The sequence below is a fragment of the Gekko japonicus genome, unplaced genomic scaffold (genome assembly GCF_001447785.1).
Source record: "Gekko japonicus isolate JY-2015 unplaced genomic scaffold, Gekko_japonicus_V1.1 scaffold2791, whole genome shotgun sequence".
NCBI classification, from domain to species: domain Eukaryota; kingdom Metazoa; phylum Chordata; class Lepidosauria; order Squamata; family Gekkonidae; genus Gekko; species Gekko japonicus.
In genome coordinates this window covers 113,894-140,915 of record NW_015170973.1, presented here as the reverse complement: position 1 = coordinate 140,915, position 27,022 = coordinate 113,894, and the positions used below count along the sequence as shown (strand labels likewise).

At 43.3% G+C, this 27,022-nt stretch overlaps 1 protein-coding gene across 1 annotated transcript in view; it reads left to right on the top strand.

Moving 5' to 3' along the window:
• LOC107116930 (sodium channel protein type 8 subunit alpha-like) overlaps window positions 1–27,022 on the top strand; it is a 110,086-nt gene that overhangs the window by 25,751 nt on the left and 57,313 nt on the right. Inside the window, 7 exon segments of the mRNA XM_015418956.1 lie at window positions 1,628–1,719; window positions 9,607–9,828; window positions 10,834–10,897; window positions 11,775–11,916; window positions 15,859–16,065; window positions 21,490–21,777; window positions 23,393–23,752. Of these exon segments, the coding sequence (XP_015274442.1) occupies window positions 1,628–1,719; window positions 9,607–9,828; window positions 10,834–10,897; window positions 11,775–11,916; window positions 15,859–16,065; window positions 21,490–21,777; window positions 23,393–23,752 (1,375 nt within the window).

Here is a 27,022-nt window from a genome sequence, read left to right as displayed (position 1 = left end):
GTGGGTTTAGATTCAGAGGAATTAGCTGTGTTAGTCTGTTGCTGCAAAATAGTCCAAGAGTTCAAATAGCACCTTTAAGATTAACAAATAGCACCTTTAAAACTAACCTTTAAGACTAAGACTAACTGAGTGGTAGGTGTGGCCTTATGACACACTTCCGGTGATGGCAGGGGGTGTGGCCTTATGACACACTTCCGGTGATGTCAGGGGGTGTGGCCTTATGACACACTTCCATTGATGTCAGGGTTGTGGCATATGCTAATGAGTTATGCTAATGAGTTCCCCTAGCTCTTTTTCTACGAAACGACCCCTGGGGGTGATAATTCATTAAAGTGCTACGCAATAGGATTGGGAAACAATTTTATTTAATGTGGCAAACAACATCAGGAGGCCACAGTAACCTCCCCTGGGATGAAAGGGCTGTGCAATAGGGAGAGAGGGTTTTAGTCACGTGGGATCCTTGGGTTTGGCCCATGTATTAAGTGTTTTAAATTGTTTTATTGCTGTTTTATCGCACTGTGTGCCATACTCTTGTAAGCCGCCCTGAGCCCGCAATGCGGGGAGGGCGGGGTATAAATAAAATTAAATAAATAAATAATAAAAATAAAAATAAATAAGAGTGTTTAGAGCGGCTTATTTTCATGCTATTATTAGAAAATTGGTGAAACTTCATCCAAGTTACCAAATTCTGATCTACTTTGGCCATCTTGGTTTTCTTGGCTAGTTTCTTTGGTTACTAGTATGCTGCCAGATCTCCTGATTTCCTGGTACCACATTCCTAACTTGTTAACATTGTTCATGGGCACATTTTAGCTCACTCTTAAAGAGGCCCTCCCCCCAAAAAGCCAGGGTTTATAGGCCAACCAGATTCTGCCACAGATAGTAATGGGAAGTATAGCCAATGCAAGAGAGCCTGTAATAAATGAGACTTCTCAGTGCAGTCCTAAACCAAGTTATACCCTTTTAAGTCTATTGAAGTCAATGGACTTAGACAGGTGCAACTGGGGTTGACAACTTTTAAACTGTCCCTTCTAGATATCCCTTTAATATCCATTTCATCTGTAGCAATTATCAGGTGATGTTCTTTAACTTTGTGCCATGAAAAGTTTCAACTGCAGATTTGTGCAAATTAAATTTCTGTTAAAGGGGCAGAATTTTTTCCTTGGCCAGTTGAACCTTAAGTGCAACTCTTATTAGGAATGCAATGTGTTTATTTGCATCCTTTTTTCTTTCTTTCCCTCTTTCTTTTTCTTTTCTGTTTTAAAAATGCTACTTCCAAAGCACTTGATATTTTGAAATCTGTTTTTTTCCTGCAAATGAACATGACACTTAAGAAAAAAAGCCAGGTAACCCCAATTGGTGCCATTAACTCTGGTTTAATTCTGCAGGTATATAACAGAGTTTGTAAACCTAGGCAATGTTTCAGCTCTGCGCACCTTCAGGGTACTGAGAGCTTTGAAAACTATTTCTGTAATTCCAGGTAAGGCAGTTGGTGTTAGGTGTTGGGTTGCAGCTCCCTGTGAGTGATGTATTGCTTCGTCTGTAGTTGTTGTTTTATTCCCCACTCCCATTTTTTGTGTGTGTTTTTGTCAATGTGTCTCTTTGTGTGTGACCTCCCTTGTTGCAGATATGTCACAGAGTTTGTGGACCTTGGGAATGTGTCAGCCTTGAGAACTTTCAGAGTTCTCCGAGCTTTGAAAACTATCTCTGTCATTCCAGGTGAGAAATGCTTCTAACCTCTAAGAGTGACTGTGTCTTGCACTTCCGATGTGTGTCCTTTGCCTTCCTCGTCCCACACCTTTTCAAAAATGGTACTGCCACATTTTTGACGGGCCTTGCATTCTGCATGAAGAGGCCCTTCAGACAACCTATTTAAGTTCTATAGCTGGTCAAAAACAAAGTCTCCTTGAACATCATTGAAAAATTTCCACGATGTTGTCATTTTAACATTTGGAAAACCATGATGAGTGTCATGTTTTCATAGGGTAAATTCATTTTTTTAAAATAGGTTTTTTTAATTGGGGGAAAACACATCTAGGAGAAATCAAAACTACAAATGTTAAGGAAAGAAGCATTTTAAAAGTGCACAAATGGCAACTTTTTCAAAATACTGGAGGGGGGGGGGGTTTGCTTAAATTTTGCCTGTTTGGGAAATCACAAACCCAGCTCTAGTTAACAATGAGGAATTGTATGACTCTTTAACAGCAATCCCACCCCAGCCCTATATAATCTGCATGTTTGTACCTATGCTTTCCATAGAGTAGAAATGTACAACTGTGTTAAATTTTAATGTCAATGTACCTATGCTTTCCATAGAGTAGATATGTACAACTGTGTTAAATTTTAATGTAAATGGTGACAATTCCCAGTTATGAGACCAAGTGAGACTCCAGAAGCACTCCTGTTTCTGATACATCTGATATCTGATTTGATACTATGGCAGAGAATAGTCTAGGGTGGAAGGAAAAGGAAATCTAAAAGCTGGAGTCATTTCACAAACCTCTCTTAGACAAGGACTGTTTCCTACATACAGGATTTTTCTACATGCAGAAGAAAAGTCACATTTCCACTCACTTGTGAAATAGCCATGTGAATATTTATTGTGCCCCATGTACACAAGTTGGCTGCTCAACTGGTATATACATAGTATAATGAATTCATGTTAGACCTTCACACATTGTGGTAAACTGTTTTTTCCTTCGTAGTGTATATCTTTAAGCAATGTGTGACATGTCCCTTCAGGGAAGATGATGGGTACAATGACTAGGATATCAGCATGGGTTCTGTTCAAGCCAGAATTTTTTGTTCCTTGCTCCGGAAAATTGCTTGTGTGAGCTTGGACCTCTCACTTAAGGCTGAATCACATGTTACACTCTGCCAGTTATTTCTTCTTTAAAAAAAAAAAAAACCTCAGAAGACTTGTCTTCTTGTGAGTTGGATCCAGCAGTCTGTTCACACAAAGATAATGGATCTTCATGTACCTATTTTGACTCTTCCTTGCTTTCCTCCCCACCCAGGCAGTTCCTTCCAACCCCATGAAAGTTTATTCCTGGGGTCACAGGACCTGCATGGAGTAATATGCCATGCACATAAGTGAGATGCAGTGAGGGGAGGGGAGGGGGAAAACCATCCCCTCCTCCCTGTTTTGTCAATGGAGCTCCACTGATGGAAGAGGCAAGAAGAATGGATTTTTCCCCCTTCCCCCTCTCCACTGGATCCCACTTGACAATGTGGGTCCCATAAGCTTTCCAAGGGTTGAAAATGGTTGCAGGGGGGATGGAAAAGTGGGGAAGACCCACGACTGTCAGTGCCAGTGAAGGAAAAATGCATGGGGTAGCTGGAGGGCAGCTGAGATTAGGCCTGGCTGAAGCTGACCCTCGTGTTAGGAGCTGGACGGCTGGACTCTTTGCTGCAGGGAGCCGTCCAGTACTAGTTTAAGTGGGATTGGAGAGCTGTTGTTGACCCAGCAATGGGTGAGACTCAACTGAAGAATTATAGGGGAGGCGCAAGTCCCACCTCTTCCTGCAGGGAATCTTAGGTCCTGCCAGGATTAACGAGTGTTGCCTTTCTCTAGTTTATGGCTAGAGTCCTGATCAATGCTCCCTCTAAACTGTGGAGACTTGTGAGCAAAGATTCTACTTTGTGAGCTACTGGCATTAAAGTTGTGAGCGTGCGATTTAGCTACTGCATAAATCACTTTGCTCTGGAGCCTTCTTTCTTGAGCGAAGGCAAAAATGTGTGAACCAGAGGCTAAAAAACTGTGAGCTAGCTCACACTAACTCAGCTTAGAGGGAACACTGGTCCTGATCCACTAGGTGAACATTCTTCTATCCAGTCCAGGCTTAACATCTGGCTGTCTGCCTCCTATGGTCCTGGGGGAGACTGTGGGGGTCTAGTGGTAGAAGGACCACTTGGGGATATCCTATCTGCCCAGTCTTCTCATTGTATGGAAGCTGGCTCTTGATCCACAGAACCTCAGGCCTTCAGATTGGACTCAATTGTGACTGAGAAGATCATAGAGGTTCTGGGGTGCAAGGAGCCTGGGGAATAATGAGAACCATAGGGGCTCTCTTCCCTCATGAAGTGGATGGGCTAGTTCAGTCCAGCCCCATGAGAGCAGTGTAACATTTGAGCTAACAACTGACAGAACACTCTGAAATGCCCACACCAGCAGCCATTTCTGTGATCAAAAGAACACTAAAATGTATTCCACAGATAATAGAACTTGTTTACTGTGTGAGTTGCTAGATAACAATGGCCACTTAAATAGATGTTTGAATTCAAAAGAAGCTTATGTGCTTTGCATAGACCTGGAATATAAACCCTGTGCATGATATAAGATTTCCAGCCTTTGCTTGGGCCTGCCTCATATGATCCAGCTTGCTTCACATTTTTATAATGCCTGCTGTATTCTATATGATTAGCCTTTTGCATGGTCCAAAAAAAAAAACTTTGCTACCACTGCAAATGCAATAGGGTTCTAATCCCTCCGCAGAAGTCCATCTGTCCCCCTCAACTCATGATCCTTCTGAAAAGTTAGGTTTTTCTCCTGGCCATCAGTAGTATGTAAGTCAATCACACATTACCACAATAAATAAAGGGAACTGGCTTCAAGATTATAGAAGGCATCCATAATTATGTATTTATTTGAAATATTTATATGCCATCTTTTCTTCTTCAGCAAGCCTCTAAACCAATTCCCTCAAAAGCCTCATAGGATACCCAAAATTTTTTGCTTGGCCCTGAAGCAACTGGCTTGTCCCAGGCTGCTGCACAGAAGGGACAGTGAGTCAGCAGCACACAGCAATTGCCTTCATAAGGAAGGCAGAAAGCCTTTAGAAGGCTTCTTTCAAACATCCTGTAGGCTGGGCAATTAATAGCCCAGCCAATAACATTTCATGTATCATTAGAATTCAAAAGGCTCACAACAATAGCATCCATAGCCCTAAGACTGTAAATGAGCTTCTCTCCATATGATCAAAGGTGCATTTGCCTTGTGACTGCTAACTTGCTGTAAAGCTAACTACATCCACAGGTAGATAATGTGCTGCTATGGAATGGTCTGGCCCAATGAATGATCTGGGAGAAGTTGCTGAAGTTTAGGGGCATGTGACCTCCCCAACCCGTGTTCTGAACGGGAGGCCACTGGTAACAGATCTGAGCTTTCCAATGAAGAATAGGATAGGTGTAAAAATAAAATCAGATGCGCTGATTCAAATTCACAGCAGTTGAAGAACCAGTCATGCGCATCTCACCGAACATTTTACATCAAAATTGAACAGAAATGGTGAACCAAGCACATAACATGAATGTAAACCCAACTCAGATCTAGCACTAAAATCTGTTATAAATGGCAACTTGTGATATATCACATTTGCATGTACACTTTAATGCCAGAAGAAGGAGGGGTTGGGGGGATGCTCTAATTGCCACTTGTGGAAATCTCGCTAGGAGGAAAAACTGGAATGTTATTAAAACAGCGAGAACACTGTTCCAAAGGTTTTTCAACCAGACCCTTCGGGGAATGCAGTGAAAGCAGCAGTAAGGGGGACATTAGTATCAATTATAGCTGCATGAAAGCTCTGAGGGATTTGGAGAGGGAGAAGACTTGGGGAGTGTGAGTCAGAGAATGGATGCAGTTCAAGAACTGGGACTAATAAAACGTATTTGAAAATGTTTGGATCAAGTGGTAGATTGAGGGGGGTGAAGAAACTGACAGGTAAAAATGCTTAATGGTTCATTAAACGCATTTAATTTTCATAAATTGGAGGAAAGGACAGTGAGTTAAAAGGGATTAATTATAATGGGGCAGCTGCTGGAGGAAAAGCATTGTGGTTGGCTACTTTGATAGGGAAAACATTGGCTGTACCTCGTTTTAATGTTGATTTCAAAATCTATATGAGCTGAAAAGCAGTTGGGTTTAGTGGTAAATTTACCTAGCTGATGGGGGGGGGAGAATAGGTAGAAGAGAACAGACAGATTTTGAAAAAAAGACAGATTTAAGGAAGCTGCTGTGTGCTTGTGGGCGCATCCAGAGGACCATTTTACCCAAGATGCAGGGCTCTAGTCGGGGGGGAGCTCTCAGGTACGGAGCTCTGGAAGAGAACCTCTAGGGGGCGGGGCGGTCACGTGGTGAAGCCCCGCCCCCTTCTTTACCCCGCCCTCTGCTTCGATCCTCATTCCGTTTGGGAATGAGGATGAAGCAGGAGGGTAAGTAGCCGGGCCTTCTGACACACTTCCGGTGATGTCAGGGGGTGTGGCCTTCTGTCACTTCCGGTGATGTCAGGGGGCGTGGCATATGCAAATAAGTTATGCTAATGAGTTATGCTAATGAGCTCCGGCAGCTCTTTTTCTACAACAAGACCCCTGCCAAGATGTATTGACTTTTTATTCCACAAGTAATGCTTGTTGGTGAAAAGGTAAACATCTACCTTGTCTAGCTACTAGTGGAGTCCAAGATTCCTTCAGGCAAATTATTTGTCCTTTGTTCCTATAGCACAGCAATGGCATGCACCAAGAATGGGAAAAAACCTCTCAATCTGAATTTATCCCTAAACTCAAAAAATGTATATTGGATATGTTTTCCTACGGCACAAGGAGGCTTACAAAACAAAACTAAAAGACCAAATAACAATTAAAAAAATCCCAATTCCCAGCCTGACCTCTTAAAATGCCAGCAGCTCACACTCCATCAAATGCTCTGGTGAATACAGTGGCATTACATTACCCCCTAAAAGTTTCCACAGACATCCCCCCTCATCTCCCTGAGAAAGTTGTTCCATAAAGTGGAAACATGAAAGCACCGGTCTTGCCCTTGTCAGATCTCAGAAGCTATGCAGGGCTGACCATGGCAAGTAATTGGAAGGGAGACCTCCAAGGAATACCAGGGCTCGAGATGCAGAGGCAGGCTATCAAGCCAACCCCACTAGGAGTTGCCAGAAGTCACTATGACTTCCAGGTATGCAAGCATAAACAAGACAGACAGAAAGAACCGGTTTTCATTCATTCTAGGCAAGCCATCTTTAGTGAGGGAACATGTAGTAGGTGGCAAGCTGAAGACTGTAGCTGATGACAGGGCCATACAAGGAGAGATGGCCCTTTTGATATGTGGGAGAAAGTCTGAACTCTCCCTAGAAGCTAGAGGCTATTATGAGAAGACAAGAGTCACTAGAAAAGATAGTAATGCCAGGAAAAGTTGAAGACAGCAGGAAAAGAAGAAGACCCAACACAAGATGGATTGACTCAATCAAGGAAGCCATGGCCCTCAAGTTACAAGACCCAAGTAAGGCTGTTAGCAGTAGGATGTTTGGGAGGATACTAATTCTTTGGTTTGCCATAAGTTGGAAGTGACTTGACAGCACTTAACACACGCGCACACAGGAGCAGCTATAAATAAATACAATGGACATTTGTCCTGAATGTGATCCTACAGGGAGTTTTACCATGACCTCAAGTTTGCATTTGTTCTATAGGACAAAGTAAGCTTCTGATTCTGGCCTTGGAGTTACATTCAGAAGTGTCAACCACATTAAAATGTTGTATGAAAATATTTTTATAACAGTTGACTAAGTCTCAGTTCACTTTTTATGGTAATGACAACCAATGACAAATCACTTCCTAGGTCTGGGTTCAGGTTTTCATAGATAGAAGAACCAGAGCTGATGATGGCAGATACAGCTCTTTAAATTCATGTCTGCCTCCAACCCATATACACTGGAGGTAGAAGTGAAATTTAAAGGCATTAAGGGACCTATGGATAAGAGGTCCCCATCACCGTATCTATAGCTTATCTATACACAACCTGTCCTTTGACATAGTTTTTCTTTTAGATGGGATTTCACTTAATGAGTATGTTCTGAATGAGCATCTTGAAAGATGCTTGATTTGGGAGAGTTGTGTCCCCAGTCTTTTCAGAATGTATGGCAATTTCAGATGCAGCTCCAAGACTTTGTTCCAGATTCAGACAATAATTATAGTTGGTAGCATCCCTTCCCCAGGAAAGGGGAGGTTTTTATTTAAAAAAAATTGAAAAAGACTCAACATAACTGAAGAACTGGTGCTCCCTGAAACACAAACAGAACATATGCCAAACTTTCAACATCTATGCTGCAAATAATTTGTTTGCAACATTTTGTGCAACAAGATCATGTGGAAAACAATCAGTATGGCATAATGTTTTTTCAGGGGAACATACTTCTCTGATAGCAAAGAATATAAATTGATGTCAATGGACTGAGTGAACATAAGTCAAAGAGCATCAAGACAGTGAAGTTATCCAACATCTGCATGCCATAGGGACTTGCATCTTCTTCCCAAGGTGTAATTGGGGTGCATGGGCCATGGACTGACTCATAACCACATAATTGCTTATAATATTATAATCTTAAATTCCCCTATGATATTAAATTCCCTTAAGAAAAGAGCATTTTACTATGGCTCTGGCCTATATAGGCAGTACTCTCTGACATTATGTCAAAGAAAAATACCCTGGAACAGACAGTACTGGTGAAAAGTCTATTCTTCCCCTGTTCTGGCTGTGCATTTTTGCTGTTTCATTCAATCAGTATCAAACATCTTTTTGCTGAATCTTGGCTCTTTGTTCCAGAAAAGTGATGTTTCCTGGAAACATGGCAATACTAAAGGGCAAAACAGTTTCCTAAGAAACTTGAATATGCACTTTCACTTATAAGGCTCCAATGAGAAGACATTCAAGACAGCAAAAGGCTGTGAAACCCTTAATATCTCCCCTCTCTCCCTGCTAAGCAGAGGTACACTGCAGTCAGCTTTGACAGTGCTGATTGGCTAGGGAGGTATGAGAGGATGAAGGAGATGCCTGCATTCACCCACACACCTGGATGCTAGGATGCTAGAGTCCTCCTCCTGCACATTCTTTCCATTTATGGATCTGTCTAATTGAGTTGGTGCAAGGGTGTTTAGCTGCAGCTGCTAATGAATCTGGCCTATTCTGTTTCTGCCAATCAATATAGCTTCTCTGCATTTTTAAGGATTTCAGAACATTTTAAGGATTTCAGAACATCATCAGTTAATATAAATAGTTTCCATATTTTTGTACCACACTGCTGAATCATACCACTCTTAGAATATCTGAGGGGGTTGAATAGAGGAAGAGAAACAGCTTTTTAACATCATTTTTTAATTAAGGGACAAGGGGGGTTCTTATTTTTAATGTTTCAAAAGTTTCCAAGTGTTGAAAAAGAAATTATTTTTATCTCAAGAGGGGTGCTGTCCTCATTGTTGTATCTTCTAACAGGGAATGTCTGCTAGAATGGGGTAATGGAGCATAGACTGATATTTTCCTACCTTGGAGTTCTGAAAAATGCCTTTTCACGACTGGCCCATTTGTTCTTGTTTTTTTATGTTAAAATACCAGATGAAAATCTCAAGCCACGCTTGCCTTCACTGGGCTAATCTTGGAATACATGGCTTGAGGACTTTCTTCCATAGGACAAAATTCTGCCAAAGCCCATGATCAGTTCTCCTTGGCTTCACCCTAGTCAGGACAACATAGGTAGCCTATATAATTCTGCCTACATAATTTTTCCCAAGATTGAGCAAGAGTGTTATCACTATTTTCCTTTTCCCTAGGCTTGAAGACTATCGTGGGAGCCCTGATTCAGTCTGTGAAGAAGTTGTCAGATGTGATGATTTTGACAGTGTTTTGTCTCAGTGTATTTGCTTTAATCGGGCTACAGCTGTTCATGGGGAATCTAAGGAACAAGTGTGTCATCTGGCCCATTGACCTCAATGAGACATACCTGGAAAATGGCACCAAGGGCTTTGACTGGGAAGAATACTCCAACAACATCTGTAGGTTTTTTTCTCTGCTGTGCATGGTGCATGCCTATTGTAGACTCTTTGGTTCATCCTTGTAACCACAAATTTCATTGTTACTCTCTCTAGAGAGAGAAGTTTTTGACCAATTTATTTTTCATTAGCAATCCATGTCTGTCTTGTATTAACATACTGGCCTCTTTCTTATGCTTGGAAAGTTTCCTATGCCTCGGTCCTTAAAATCAGTTGAGCACAGGGCCATTTTTACAACCAATTCAAGAACATCCATCCAATGGGCTGCTCCCCAGTGTTCATTGTGAATTGGATCTCACTTTAGTAATCATCCATTCAGAACTGCCAAAACGTTCTATTTTTTTTAGTAAACAATGTAATGGCATGTATTTAGAGGAAGTGCTTCCAAACTGTGCTCTAAACTGTACCCTACCACTCAGTAGGGTGCATGCCAATGAATTTCACATGATGCTGCATTGTACTGAGTCAAAGCAGTATGCATTTTTCACAGTATTATCTGCTTGGACTGGCAGTGACTCTCCAAGGTTTCAGATACTGGGTTTTCACATTACCAGCTATCTGATGCTTTCCACTGAGGATGCTAGAGATTGAACCTGGAACTTCCGTTATGCAAGTAGATGCTTTATCAGTGACGTATAGCCCCACTTTCAAAGTGCTGCCCCAAAGAGGGGAAAACCTATTTAGGATTTTTAAAAGAGGGCAGACATGCCATTCTGTCGCAATAACTGTCAAGAGATGTAACTATTCATCTACACAGTGCTAGAACTACATTCTACAGTCCACAGATATAAGATCATTCAGTCATTTAACATGCACTTCCACCTCCAGCTGCTTGCACATCAGAATTCTGAAATGGCAGAGTTCTAAAGCGCCTTTGTGGCTTTCCCCCTAAGGTGGTTGAAAAACTGTTTTCTCAACTTATGGCTCACATTCTCATTGTTTGTGCTGTTATTCCTTATTGCTTGATCAATTCTTACTTGCTTTTCTCCCTTTCTCTACCTGCTGTAGCAAATTTTTACACATTACCTGGGTTTCTTGATCCTTTGTTATGTGGGAACAGCTCAGATGCAGGGTAAGTTCTCAGCTCAAAAGTAATCTTGTTTTGTACTATATAAACATGTTTTGATACTGCAAACCTCATAGAATAGGGCTCACATCCCACCTCAAATACGGTCATGCATAGACACCATGTTTGAGTAAGTCTGTGCATATAGTGCCCTGCATAAGTAAGCCATGTACACACAGTTTGTCCCTCAAAATCTGTGTGAAGCATAGAGATCAATCTTGCACATGTTGGGCTCTGTGCTCAGTTTCCAACTCAAGCACAGAGTCCAATTTGAAGATATCAGGCAGACTCAAGGCTGGGGCAGACGGCTCAGATTCTAATCCACAATGCGTGTTGCCTCTGCCCATGTAGACATTGTTTGCCGTTTATGTACATTGGCATATATACATCTGGCATCCTAACAGTGCCATCCTAAGCAGAATTGCACCATTGACTTCAGTCAGTTTAGAAGGGTATAACTAAGTTCAGGATTGCACTGTAAATTATCTTGTGTGGCCAGTCACCCAGATATAGAACAGGACTGTGAAAGAGGTTGGTTGAATTGTGTTGCTCTGTATTGGGTGGCTGGAGAATATGCCACTTCGTCAGCATTTGATCTCTAGCTTCTGACTTCTGCTGTGAAGTTGACTAATAGAACTGAACTCAAAGCCGGTAAATTGTTTCAGCATCCAGGGGTTAATCTTGATGCACTATGTTTGTGTATACATGCCCAAAAGTTGCACAGATGCAATTGTGTAGGTGAAAGAATTGCTCTGATAATGGAAATGCAGTCTGTCAATGTACAGATTCCACAAAAACTTACTGAAAGCGGTCCATCTTCCTCTTTGGAGCCTGATGATCCTACCATGCCAACATGCTGAACCTTCTTCCCTCCTGTCTGCAGCCAATGCCCCGAGGGTTATACATGTATGAAAGCAGGGAGGAATCCAAACTATGGCTACACCAGCTTCGACACTTTCAGTTGGGCCTTCCTGGCCTTATTTCGCCTTATGACTCAGGATTTTTGGGAAAACTTGTATCAGTTAGTAAGTATTACAGCCCTGTTCTTTACTTACCTGTGATGATTCTCCATTGCACTATTTCAAGAGCCTCCTGATGGTGTGAGGAATATGAAAGAATCTTAACGTCATTGTATACCATTTGCCTGTGAAAAAATATAGAAGCATCTTCTAGCACTAGAAGAATTCACAACAAAACAGCAGATGTAGCTCAGTGCTCTTAAACACAAAGTATTCATTTTTGCTGTGCGTTGTCTGTCACTGAATTAGCTGTTATTTGTTAAGAGAGGGAAATTGGCACTGACCTTGGGAAGTGCAAGATCCTTAGTACTGGTGGTGTCTCCACATGTTCCTATCAACACATATGATCAGAAGGGAGCATGTGCACTGTTTCTGCTTCAGTCGGGAGGTCTTGTGGGGACAACTGAACAAGAACATCAGTACAATCTGTTAGGAAAAGATTAGAATGTTACAAGTGGGGGCCTGCAAGAAACCTGCGGGGCAGCTATCCCATTCCTCCCACCTTGGCTTCCTCCCCTCTCCCCTCTCCCCTCTCCCCTCCCGGTATGATGACATCTCTTCCGTGTGATGTTATCATGCTGGGGATGTTGCACCCAGCCATGGATGTTGGGGCGGGGCTTCCCCCGCCGGCCAGCTGATTGGCGGTGGGCTGGAGACCCTCAAATCAGGGGATCCCCTGCTGCCACCTGGGGGCTGGCAAACCTATTGAAATATGCAGCTCTGGTTGTAAATATTTTTCTCTGAAAGTAGTAAGTTAAAATGATGCCAGCTCCGGACTGGAGCACTTCAGTAAAAAGACATGCAGAGATGGAGATTAAAGGTAGGACCAGTATCTCTGGGATCGACTGCTTCAAGAGACTGTTTCAGATTGCTTCATAGTAAAGCCAGCTGACGAAATATAAACTCCTGTCTTCCTGTACATCATCATAGTACATCATAAATTCCGTCATTCTGAACATCCCATGTGGAGAATTACTTAGAAGACCAAAATGGAAATCATATTTAGGAAAGATAAGAATTGATTGCATTATTTAGTTTAGAAAAAGAGAAGTAGGAATATGATTAAAGCATGCAATCTGATTTAGGAAAAATGAAGGAACTGGATATTTCCCCCCATGTAATAACAAAACTCCACGATGACCAATATACTGAGCACACATCTGGTTTAAAACAAAGTTGTTGGATGGCTGCCCATCAGTATAGAATATATAAATGTGACACACGTATTTGCTGCATCTATCTCAGGGTGATCTGATCTTGGCAACAACAGGACTTCATTCAAACTGTAAACAAAAGTGTATGCTGGAATCAATTTTGTTAGTCTATAAGATAACCCATGGACAGCTGTTTCATTACACTATCTTTGTAGGTTTGAAAATACCAAAGTTAACAGGAGAACAAAGTTTGAGTTCAGTGGCACCTTTAAGACCAACAAGGTTTTATTCTAGGTATAAGCTTTCATGTGCGCGCACACTTCTTCAGGGATAGTTTACTCCAAACTGCATTGGCAATATGAATAATATAGAAGAGAAGTTCTTTGCTGCTGAAATTAATGCTGAATAAACCATCCCTGTCTAGCAGGGAAGGTGCTAGACATACCAAAAAACTTTCACTGCTCAAACAGTGGGGAAGTGGACTAACCTCACCTAACAGTACCCTGTGTTTTCAAAAAAAAATTGGGAACATTCAGTTATGACTGCTATTAGTACCTTTAGTTTGACACAGTGCAAATTTTTTTGTGTTTTCTCTTTGTCTTATTCTGTTTTAATGATTATTGTAGAAATGACTCATAATGCTACATGCATTTCTTATATGAAACAAATTGATGCAGACTTCACTTTCCCAGATGGTCAAACTGTAGAAGATGAAGGGTCAGAAAGCGATTTTTCTCCAGGCCAGTTTGGCTGGGGATCCTGAAGGGTGTTGGTTTTCCCCTCCCCCCTCTTCTGGGCATGGAGCAGAGATCACTGAGGATGGCAGGGGAGGTATTTGTGAATTTCCTGCATTGTGCGGGAGGTTAGACTAGATGACCCTGGAGGTCCCTTCCAACTCCATGATTCTAATCTCCATTTTAGTGTTTAATTTTTGATGTGTACATTGACCTCAAGGTTCTCTGAGAGCAGCTGATCAGTCATCCTTTAGAAAATGGCACTTGTACCCCAGAGAACTATATCCCACACATTCTTTGCCAAAACTGTATATATATTACCCAACTGATAAATGGCTTCTTAAATGATGGTAGTTAAAGCATATCTCTGATTTGACAGATAGTTATTTTTTCGTGTACTTTTCAGCATTAATTCAATGTCTGGAACGGCCAGCTTTACTGTTAACTTCCTCATTAGTTAGCTCTAAATCCTCTAGGGAAATTAAGCTTGATCTTCAAGGCCTTTATTGGCCCAGAGGCCTAAAGGACAACCCAACATTTGAAAAGGTGTTTCCCTTTGGGAGAAGGTGAGAAATTGCAAAGACATTGCCCATCACAGGTCAATCTTGTGAATATGCTGTGTTTGAGCCTAGAAGTTACGTTTTAGGGCTGTGTCTGAAAAGCTGCTATTCGTGTTGCACAAGAGGTGGTAGGCAAGTTAGAAATACTTTTGCCTTTTATTCTTCATTTCTAAATTGCCTGTTTTGTTGATTTCATTCTTCCTTTGCATTTTACCAGATACAATATCATTTAAGGTTAAATGTTCTAGAATGGAGAAATATTACAAATTCAATAATATCCACATACCTAGATGCTAGTTTAACATTGTTGTCTAAAGTGCAATGTATACTGGTGAGCATAGAAAGACTGTTAGCAGCGAGTTACACAGGGCTATTTTTGGGCAGGAACGCACAGGAACGGAGGTCCGGCTGGCTTCCAAGTTGGTCACACCCAGGAGGAACTCATTAGCATAACAGGCCACACCCAACAGCAGAAACTCATGAGGATTGGCTACATTAGGGGTGTGTGGCCTAACATGCAAAGGAGTTCCTGCTACAGAAAAGCCCTGGGTTTTGGCAACAAACAAGGTAAACAGAATAAGAAGCAAACGGTGGGTGTGGCTGGATGAGCACACTTCTGGTAACATGGGGGTGTGCCCTAATATACCAATGAGCTGTGCTGTCAGGGGTGTGGCCTAATATGCTAATATGTTTCTGCTGTTGGGTGTGTCCTATTATGCTAATGAGTTCCTGCTGGGCTTTTTCCACAAAAAAAGCCCTGAGCGAGTATATCATCCTAGGTCATCTCTCAAGAACATTAGCTATCATGGGAGAAAAAGTAAGGAACAGGGGAACTAGTAGAAGTGTAATAACTCGGTGGTAAAACCTAGAGGAGGTAATTATAGTCAAGGACTGAAAGGCCGTGTGGAAAAGATGATGGACAAACTTCCTCTGATGAGCAGTCCATGACAAAATGAAGAACTGTAAACACTGTCCTGAGTTCACCAGGAAAACAGCAGAACAAAAATGTGCTAAACAGAAGGATGACATACCTATCTGAACTAAATGACTTGTATCTAGGGTTGCCAGCTCTAGCTGGGCAAATACCTGGAGATTTTGTGGGGGGTGGGACCTGAGAAGGGTGGGAATAGGGGAGAGGAAGGCTCTCAGCTGGGTACAAAGCCATCAAGTCCACCCTCCAAAGCAGCCATTTGTTCCCAAGGAGCTGATCTCTGTTGTCTGAGGATCAGTTGTACTAGTCGGAGATCCGCCAGCCCCCACCTAAACATTGGCAGCCCTACTCGTATCACACCATACTGCTGAACGAAGTTTGAAATAAGTCTTGTTCCAGCCTAAAAAGCCTTTCTCCAGCTTAAGTGTCTCTTCTTCCAACAGAAGAGCCACCTATTTTGGAGGCTGGCTTCTTAGACTGTGGGGGAATCTTCTGGTAGCACAAGGTAAGATACATGCTTAGGATGTGAAGTGTAACCCAATAATATGACATCTCTTTGTTCTCCACAGACCTTGCGAGCGGCAGGAAAAACATACATGATATTTTTTGTCCTGGTTATATTTGTTGGGTCATTCTATTTGGTGAATTTGATTTTGGCTGTGGTGGCCATGGCCTATGAAGAGCAAAACCAGGCCACACTGGAAGAAGCGGAGCAGAAGGAAGCAGAATTCAAGGCCATGTTGGAACAGCTGAAAAAACAGCAGGAAGAAGCCCAGGTTAATTATTTTTCCCATTCTTCAAATGAATTGGTGTCTGTGCTTTGTAAGGGTTGCCAGCTCCAGGTTGGGAAATTCCTGGAGATTTGCAGGTAGAGCCGGGGGTGGGCAGGGTTTGGGGACGGCAAGGACCTCAGCAGGGATGTAATGCCATAGAGTCTACCCTCCAAAACTACCGTTTCTTCCAGGGAAACTAATCTCTGTAGTCTGGAGATCAGTTGTAATTCTGGGAGATCTTCAGGCCCCACCTGGAGGTTGGCAAGCCTAATGCTTTGTCATTTTCTCATGTAGAACAAAGACTCGTAAATTCTTTTCAAATAAACCAACCTAAGGGCTACAGCTTTTAATGGTACAGATTAAAGCAGGGGAAGGAAGAAGTAAATAGACTTTTTTTCTCCCATAATAGTAGAACTCCAAGGCACCCAATGAAGTCAATGGCCAATAGACAAGGTGGACAAAAGGAAGTACAGCTTTGCTTAGCAACCATTTAAATTGTGGAATTCACTACCAGTGGATGTAGTGAGAGCCACAAGCATAGATGGCTTCAAAAGGGGTCATTCTATTTGGTGAATTTCACATGAATTATAGAGAGCTACATATAGGTGGCAATATCAGGGCGAGGCCTTGGCTCCATACCCTGTTTGTGGCTGTCCAGGTCAACTGGTTGGCCATTCTGGGAAACACGATGATGGACTAGATGAACCACTGGTCTGATCCACTAGTGTTCCTCTTTTGTTCTTATGAGCTGGAAAGAATTTTCTCACAAATATCTGATAGGTCAGCCCTGGAGTTTATGGCTTAGATTCAGAGGTAGATTCGGGGGGGGGAATCGCGGGGATCGCTGTTCCCCCAGGTGAGGTGCGGGGGGCGAGGCACATGACGAAGTCCCGCCCCCTGCTTCCGGCTGCCCCACTTCCGGCCCTCATTCATCCAGGAGGAGGCAGGAGAAGAGGGAGGGTAAGTTGCTTCCTCCCCGCCTCTCCCCACCCCTGCCTGCCTGGGGCCAGGGAGGGCCTTCGCGGGGCTTCTCTCCCACCCCCGCCGGCCTTGCAGGTCCACCGCCGGGCCCCTCATTGGCCATCATACTTTTTAAAAAGCACTGGTTTTTTTGAGGGGAGGTATAGTCCATTATGACTAGCGTGCCACCTGTCCAGGTTATCCAGAAGTCCCCATCAGCTCAAGAACTGCAGATCTTGGAAGCTAAGCAGGGTTGACTCTGCAAGTATTTATGTCACACGTCCGTTGATGTCAGATCATTTCCATTTTGGTAACTACTATTAGCCTTTAATTTGTGTTCAGTATCAATTCCACATCAATCAGCAAATTTTCTCCCAGCCTGATATTTCACAGAAGGGATTTGTGGGAATGAAATTTTCTACTAGAAGTTTTGCTTTAGTAAAATAAGATTATTTTCACTATATTTAATGTGACTTGAACTGTATATGACCCGTCTAAATGATGGCCTTTGTCATTGTTATTGCTTTTTTTCTACACAGAGCACATCTGTATAGGAAAAATTAAACTCACCACATTTTGTTATGATATATTAAAGGGGGGATTTCTAAAAATGTCAAAATATGAACAAAATTTCAAATTCAGTTATTGATTTCTAATTTTACATCATCTGATATTTGCCATACCTGGTCTATACATGCAGCAGAATGAAGTGTCAATAAGGTAGTAGATTACTGTGGTAGCAGTTTGAATTATACACAGATAGCAGGTGGTAAAATGTATCATATTTGAATGCTCCTTTGGATTAAATGCTTCCTGCAAGTAGTTCACACAACAAGGGCTAAGTACTCTCTACTTATTAATTTTTACTCTGAGGGATGTTTTTACATGGAGGAACATTCTAAAGTGTCATCCATCACCTGCAGTCTGAATTGTGCTGTTCAGTCTACTGTACGGTAACCAGCAGAACCAGACAACTTGCAGTGGATGGAGGGAAATGTGGTTATTTTAACTGAACCCAGATTAGACTTTAAAAGAGTGTTGAGTTATTTCAGCTGATTTGAAACCATCTGGTTGGTAACAGAGTATATTGATTATCTTGTACCTCCATTTACCCCTTTGGTGAAATACAGTTCCTGTAGCTCTCTATAATTCATGTGAAAAGCTTAGATAAGAAAGTCTCTGGGTGTGGTTTCTGAACTAATTTTTCTGTGCTGGACTGCATGCCTTTTGTCCACTGGTTACAAAATGTGAAAAATAGCAGTCTGGAGGCACAGTCTGGAGGACTGTCACCTTTTTAAAATCCAGTCTCACTTTATCTATGAACCCAAGTCCCATGCCTTGCCCCTTCTTTCCACACCATGCCCCCTTTCTTCAAGGCTGGTGCAGGAAGTGACATAATACCAATGCCACATTTCACTGGTAATCACACTGGTGTCAAACAGAAAATATTTTCAGGCTCAGAGAAAATCCCCCAGCAGATCTGCAGAGAACAGTTTTAAAAGCAGATTGGTTTCCTATTGCATATATGTTTATATGACAGAGTGTTTGATTCTTTAAAGGGAATTCCTGCACATAACTATATGCTCCTCACTGTTGAAAACTCCCCGCCTATGCAAAGCAAGATGGTTAGAGAGAAGACCTCTCTTAGCCTACATTCTGCTTTTAAAAAAATGAAGTTACATCCTCATTGTACTGAATTATTGACCTGAATGAATAGCATAATAATAAAAAATAATAAATAAATGAATAAAATAGAGGATTATGATGTTGCCATTCTTCTACTGATCAGGATAGACTTATGGGGGTGGAATGAAGCAGTCAAAAGACATTTTTACTTCACTGGCTCATTATACATGGGTTCTTCATGCAGAAGGACCGTGATAGCCTCCAAAGCAGGCCCATAGCGACAAAGTGCTGGACTTCACAGTCTGATCCAGCGGAGGCAATTCTGAATGTTCCCATTCTTTCTTCGTTTGGTGGGATCTTGGGCACGCAGCATGCACGACCACCTCTGTGTGTGTGTGTGTGCATGTGTCTGTGTGCGCACCATGTGTTGCTTACAGTCGTCCACTCAGTGCTGAGCAAGGTAGCTGCTGTGAAAGGGAAATCACTTTTGCAATCACTTTGGGTGTTGTATTATCCCCCCCCCCCCCCAGTTTCTCCTTTCTAATCGCCGCTCTCCAGTCACCCCTGGCTTTTAAATTTCCCTCCACCCCTTAAATAATAATAAAAAAAACACTGCCTACTGGTGCCCTCACCTTATTTATTTTATTTATTATTTAGATTTCTATCCCGCCCTCCCCAAAGGCTCACCTCACCTCTCCTCTCTCTCTCTCTCTCTTTCTCTCGTTGCTTTTTAAAAAAACTTGTGCATGCCACAGCTGTGCCACACAGTCGCCCTGCCCTGCCTGCTGGTGCCCTTGCCTCTCTCCCCTCTCATTGCTTTTTAAAAAACTTTTACTCTCTCTTCACTCCCGACACAGCCTGGGGTGTGTGTGTGGGGCTCCCCCCGATTTATTTAAGTGCCCCCCAAAGTAAAAAATCCTGGCTACGGCCCTGCTCCATAGTGGTGAAAGAGTAGCAAAGTACTCTTTAAAACATTGAATGTAAAAGGGAGGAGGAAAGAGGGACTGAACTCTGTTTTAAATTGAACCAAAATGGGAAGATGGAGTGGCCTGTGATGCCTGTTATGTACGCGGACCGCCACCAGGGGTCTGTGGCTAAAGTAGGAGCTTGGGTCCCGAACACAAAGGGAACCTAGGATCCTAGTCCACCTTGTGTCCACCAATAGACACTCTGGTGGGAAATTCAAACCCTCCAATGGGAACCGGGGTGTGCCGGGTGGAGTGTATATAGTTGGCCCTTGCAGAGCCAGATTTTGTCTTGTGTGTGAAGTACAATAAACGCGTCTGAACGCATGTCGTAGTCCGAGTCTCCATGCGGCGAACCCAGTACTTTACAATGCCCAAGCCATAATTCTTTGAAGGGAGAGGTGTCACTTAAATTTTAGTCTATTTGTTAAAAGAACCAAATTTGAAAGGAAGCATGAAAGGCATCCTTAAGTGCCTGAAGACTCACACTGCCCCCTTCAATTTCCTTGGTATGCAAAGCCAGAAAATAGATAAGAAGAAAGTCATAATCTCATTTTAATTGCTATTGCTATGCTGCAGACAACAGGGGGTCCTTTATGGGGGGGGGGGGAAGTGGGGGCCTTGATCTCGTATTCAGCCAGGAGGTGGCAGGAGAAGAGGGAGGGTAAGTTGCTTCCTCCCTGCCTCTCCCCACCCCTGCCTGCCTGGGACCAGGGAGGGCCTTTGCGGGGCTTCCTTGCACTCCCACCGGCCTTGCAGGTCCACCACCGGGCCCCTCATGGGGCTCCGCAGTGGAGCTGCAAGGCCAGCGGCGGCGGTCGGGACCATGGGGGGCGGGGTGTGTGGCCTTATGACACACTTCCGGTGATGTCAGGGGGTGTGGCCTTATGACGCACTTCCGGTGATGTCAGGGGGTGTGGCATATGCTAATGAGTTATGCTAATGAGATCCCCTAGCTCTTTTTCTATGAAACGACCCCTGCTGTTGAGAAAACGTTGTCTTATTTGAGGGTGCCGGTTTCTCCTTCTAGCATTCTGCCAAGGGGACAGTTATAGGAAGGTGGTACTGAAGGCTTGGATCCACTAGAGTGTTTCCATGGACATAAGGACTTTTGCCCATGGAAGGTGACCTTCTCATCTTCCTCCTCCCATTTTAGTCCAAAATAGTCCTTGAGATGCTACTCCTGAGGGTCCCTGCCCCCCCCCGAACATCATTTGATATCATTTTGGGCTATAGGGGGAAGGTAAGAGGTGAGAAAGTCATGCTTCACAAGCTTCCTTCTACCGTTGGAAATGCTCTGGTGGATCCAAGCCTAGGGTTGCCAGCTCCCAGGTCCAGGTGGGTGTTCCCCCGCCTCTGGGGGCTTAAATCCTCCCATGGCCAGCTGACCGGTGGGGAAAGCCTCGCCCCCAAGAGCGACCACCCACCTAGTGGCCACCCCTCTCCCTCCCCTCCTTCCCAATTTAAAGGGCTTCAGCTCATTGGCAGGGTCCATGTGGCCCACCAACCAGCGGGAGGGCCCTTTGAATCTAGCAGAAGGAAGGGAGGAGGGAGGTCATGGGCCGCACACTTGGCTCGCAAAAAGACCCTTTAAAGACAACCATATCCAAGCCATGTTGTTACAGTCACAGAGTATGTACAGTGCTTTCCCACACCATGTAGGTCTGATCTGTGTGAAGACTCTCAATAAAATCATTGCTTTCCTGTGTTTTCAGAAGGGGTAAGGAAAGAGTTCAAAGAAACTTAACATCTGCCTTCGCTATGCTTCTCGTTTTCTGTTAGTTTTAGTTTAATTATGTTCCTTCTATGCAGATTATATAGAATCCATGCAATGAGGCATGAGCTAAGTTTTTCCTTTCCTTTTGTTTTGTTGCAGGCTGCTGCCATGGCCACATCGGCAGGGACAGTTTCTGAAGATGCAGCAGAAGAGGATGGTGGAGGAAGGATGTCTCAGAGTTCATCAGAGTTCTCCAAGCTCAGCTCCAAGAGTGCCAAAGAGAGACGAAACAGGAGGAAGAAACGGAAGCAGAAGGAGCTATCAGAAGGAGAAGAGAAGGGGGACGCTGAGAAAGTGTTTAAGTCAGAATCAGAAGATGGGATGAGGAGGAAGGTCTTCCGCTTGCCAGACAACAGATTGGGGCGGAAGCTTTCCATCATGAACCAGGTAAGTTTTTAACTCTCAGTAAATGAAATACCATTTTATTTTATGATAGGCTGGAGATGTCAAAGGAAAAGATGGGCTGGATTAATGTTAAATCTTCTCTGATGACACTTCAGGTTTTTTGCATGGTGTCTTCTGCCTATATTTGGGGTGGGGTCATAGCTCGATGGTGTAGTATCTGATTTGCATGCAGAAGGTCCCAGGTTCGATCTTTAGCCTCTCCTGTTAAAAGGATCAGGTGATGGGAAGGACCTCTTCCTGAGATCCTGGAGGGCTGCTGCCAATCAGAGCAGATTATACTGATCTTGATAGACCAGTGGTCTTGTTTGCTGTGATATGGCGTCACTGCCTCTAAGCAATAAACCTCTCCCTCAGTCTGCTTAACTCAGAGGACTGCAGCTGGAACTTTTTCTACAGGGAGGAAATTCAAAATGTCAAACTATAACTTCTGTTTCTAATGAGCAGGTTTTCCATCAAACAATGCTGTATTACAATTTAATTTGTATAATCCCTACTTCATAAAAGCAGCTTTTCAGACCATCCAAAATACAGAAATCACCATTGACCTGATTAGCTTCCATTTAATGCTGTTGTGCATTTCAGCCCATTTCAGTACAAAGTTCTCAGTTAGGCAACTATCACCTACATATCTTTGTTTACAGTTGAGCACTGAAAAGTTCTGGTTATTTTGAAGCAATCAGCCCTCGTGTAGCCCCACTTCTCTTCCTCTGCATGTTGGGAGTACAACACTGAACATAATAATGGGATTACCTGTTTAAATTAATGACATGAAATGCCCATTGGAAGGAATGGATGCAATAGTCATGACAGCTGGATGGAAAGAAAGGGAAACTGCAATTACTAGTCCTAGGGACAAAAGTAGCCTTATGGGGTAGTCCAGTGGCACCTTTACGACCAACAAAGTTTAATTCTGGGTATAAGCTTTCGTGTGCATGTGCTCTTCATCAGAAGGATTGGGAAGAGGAGCTAGGAGGCAAGGAACTTAAGAGTTAAGCAGCTCAGAGACAAAGTGCTGAAGGCAGCTACAAATTTATATAACAGAGTTAGGGAAAGGACTGAGAATAAAGGCAAGACAGGAACTGAGGAAAGGGGATAATGAGCAAGAAATTATAGGCAAGGGATATTTACACTGCAATCCTAAACAGGATTCTACCTTTCTAAACTCAATTATTTCAGTGGATTTAGAAGGCTGTAACTCTGTTAGGATTACACTGTTAAAGGGCTAGGGAGGATAAGGTTACTGTACTGAGTCTAGCCCTTGGCAGGGCTGTTCTGCCTTGCGGAGAAGGAGAATCCCATCAGCTGGCGGTTTACTTGTGACCTGGCAACACTCAGAGGATAATGAGATGGAGAAGCAGTGAAGGGTGGGGTGGGGTTCAGGTACATTTGACATACTGAGTGGAAGAGCCAGTCCCTGGCTGACATGTCTGATATATTTGTGTTATGTATACATAGGGAATTCAACTTCTTTCTTCAGACTTGTTCACTTACATAAAACTTCCCTTTATTTATTTTCCTCAAATTATGGTATTTTACTTTTTTTTTTGGTGGTCTTGCGCCCTTCTTATTCCATCTCCTTGCTTGTCTTCTATTCCAGTCATTGCTGAGCATCCCAGGATCCCCCTACCTCTCCCGACATAATAGCAAAAGCAGCATCTTCAGCTTCAAGAGAGGCTTCCGTGACCCAGGTTCAGAAAACGAATTTGCCGATGATGAACACAGCACTGTGGAGGAGAGCGAGGGCAGGAGGGATTCCCTCTTCATCCCTATCCGGGGCCATGAGCGGAAAAGCAGCTACAGCGGTTACAGTGGTTACAGCCAGGGAAGCAGATCATCCCGCATCTTTCCCAGCATCCGTCGGAACGTGAAGCGGAATAGCACTGTGGACTGCAATGGCGTGGTCTCCCTGATTGGCGGTCCAACCTCCAACATACCCAGCGGACGGCTTCTGCCTGAGGTGAAAATAGATAAGGCAGCTACTGATGACAGCGTAAGGAAGTCAATGAGTAGATAGTCTAGGCATGGCGGTCTGTCCTTTTCTCTGCTTTCCTGTATGCCGCCAAATGGATCCCTGACGGAATGAAAGTTGGTTGGTCTAGCCACAAATGTTACAATCTGAACCCTTCTCCCAAACTCCTCTGCTTTTAATCTTCTTCACTTTCTCTTGTTTCTTGGATTAACCTACTCACACACTCCCTCCTTCTGGCTTCAAAGGAAAAAAATGGCTTGGAACAATAACAATTAAGGTAGAAAGAAAGAATAGTAATAAATATGCTTTGCTTGTTTAAATCAAATCCCAGAAGATGTTCAAATTATTTTGAGGATCACCTGGTTGTGAATGGGATAAATCAGAAATTTCCTAATCCCACCCACACAGGCACATTTAATTTTGTATAAATCTTTCTTGGAAGATCATTATCTTACCTATTTTTAGACGTTCCAGTACATGTTTTAGCAAGGAGATGAATGTGAAAGTTCTAGCATACACAGGTTAAAAAAATGAAACTATAAAGAAATCATATGTTAAAGATTTTCCAAGACACTGAGAAAGGGGGCTTTTTCTCAGTGTGATCATACACCTGTCTCTTCAGAGTTCAGGTAGGGGCTCAGATGATTGGGGGGAAATGCCTCTACGTAGAAAACTGGATCTCAGGAAGGAGCCTGTACAGAAAGGGACTCCTACTGTTTTATTTTTGTTGGTTGAGGGGTCCTCCCTCAAAAAAAGGAATATTCATTTATGTCAGCCCTTACCTGCAGTCTGAAGTGGCATTGTTCAGACACACGTTTACTGCATCAGTGAGAACTACACCAGGTACTAAAACAAAGGTGGCCAGATGACATTGCCACTAATACTTGCCTATACTGAGATTTAATTAAATTGTTCTTGAGTTAGTATATATAGGAATAGCATAAAGTGCAGAAGAAAAGCCTTGTTTCTCTGTCTGTAATTTCCAAGCTTTTTTTTAACACCCACCTGTCTTAATTCTTGCAAGCTAATTGAAACCCCCTCCCCGCCCCGTCCTTTTCCCTCCTTAAGAATGTTTTAAATTCCTTCCTAGCTATTTTCAGCTTCAACTATTTCCACTTTCTCTAGTTAGCATGTCAGTATCCTTTGAGAATTCAGTTCTCTAACAGCATGGAAATATCACAGACTTTAGCATGATGCATGCATGAAAGGCAACTTAAGATGTGTTTCTGTATTGTGTGACTTTGCAACAGCAACTATACTAGTCAAATAGTACAAATATCCAGCGAATCTTTATCATACTGGAGGGACCACATAAACTAAACAGCTATTCCCAGAGCAATTTTGTTTCACATATCTATATGTTGAAGCCCAAAGCAGCCAACATATACTGTAGTGGTTATAGACCCAGGTTCAAATCCCCACTCTGTCCTGGAAGCTTGCTGGGCGACCTTCGGCCCATCATTCTCTCTCAGTTAATCAATCTCACAGTGTTGTGTGAGAATAAAATGGAGGAGAAGAAAATTATGTAAGATGCTTTGGGTCCCCATTGCAAAGCCAGGCAGGGTATAAACGGAGTAAGTAATAAATACATGTTTCCTGACACTGTGGTAATCATCTATATATCCAATAGCCAAGAGTCCCTCTGCGTGCGGATACTTATTTCCACAGAACAAGGGCACCTGGAGGCTAAAGAGGTTTTTCTGCACACTTAGAGTACTCTCCAAGGTTGCAGAAAAATGCAAAAAGTTAAAAAAATACACAGGGGCGGTTAAACCCCCCTCCCAAATAAAAAACTGAGTTGTCTGCACTTGCGCAGTCTGAACTTGTGGTTCCTTGTGCCAGACTTGGAGCTTCACTCAGTGGCTGGCCTCCCCGCGGCCAGCAAGACAGCCTTGGAGTAACTGGGCAGGGGACGCCAATGTCGCTGGGTCCTTCCCAGACAGCTGGCCTCCCCACCACCAGCAAGGCAGCCCTGGAGCCGTGGGGCAGAGGACGCTGCCGCCAGATCCCTCCCAGGCGAGCCGCCTCCCCACTGCCAGAAAAACAAGGAAGCTGCAGAAAAGGAGGCCAAAGAGGGGGAGTGTGCGTGAGAGAGAGGGGGGGCAGACTGAGAAGGGGTGGGGGAAAGAGGACATTGTCTGAGAAAGGCTGGGGTACGAGAGGGGTGAGACATACAAGTGGTGAGTGGAGAAAGGGGGTGAGAAAGAATTCCTAGAGAAGGGGGTAGGGAGGAAAGCTAACATAGGGGTGAGTGGGGGAGGTGAGGGAAGATTGATAGATGAGTGGTGGGGGCAGAAAGACAGGAGGGAACTTTGACAGAGAAGGGGGGAGAGGGAAGCAAAGGTGGGGGAAATGCCTATTCCTGCTTCCCTTGGCAAAGAAAGAGAGAGATTTCTGTCTTCCATGGAAGGGGACACATGCTCTGTTACTTACATCCACCAAAAAAAGATTAAATATTTGTTTATTTACTAAAATATTTAAGCCCCTCTTTTCCTATAGCTCAAGGCTGCTGACATTTTCAAATTTTAAAGAATACCAAATACAATAAAACCCCAACATAACCCTCCTAAATATGCCTGCAGTCTATAATCCATTAAAAGCCTTAGTGAATAGAGGAGTCATAACAATATCTCTGATCCTCAAGATGGCCAAATCCATCAGTACTTATCAGGGGGGGGGTTTGGGGGTCAGGTCCAACAGCAACCGCCAGGTAACTTGATACCACATGACTTGCATGATTCACACAGGACTGAGTGCTTGTTTCTGTTCAACACAAACCACTCCACAAAAGCCAGTATGGCATAATGGTTATATTTTCAGACTAGGATCTGGGAGACTCAGATTCAAATCCCCACTCTGCCACAGTGCTCACTGGGTGACCTTGGGTCAGTCACACACTTTCAGCATAGCCTACCTCACAGAGTTGCTGTGAAGATAAAATGGAGGAGAAAAGAATGATGCAAGCTGTTTCGGGTCCCCACTGTGGGAAAGGGTGGCATATAGATGAAGTAAATAACTAATAAACACGACTGAAGATGGGGAGAGGAAATAAAAGGTAGGTTGGTTAATAGGTGGGAAGGAGAAAAGAAAGCATGGAAACATGAGAGTATGGGGGTTGCCAGAGGAAAGAAAGAGGAAATAGCAAGAAGGGGATCCAGGCTAAAATGAGGTTTACCCTGCAAGTCTTTAAGAGAGAAGGAAGCAAGGAAAGGTGAGATGGGGATTGTCAGGAGGAGAGAAAGAGGAAACTGTGTAGGG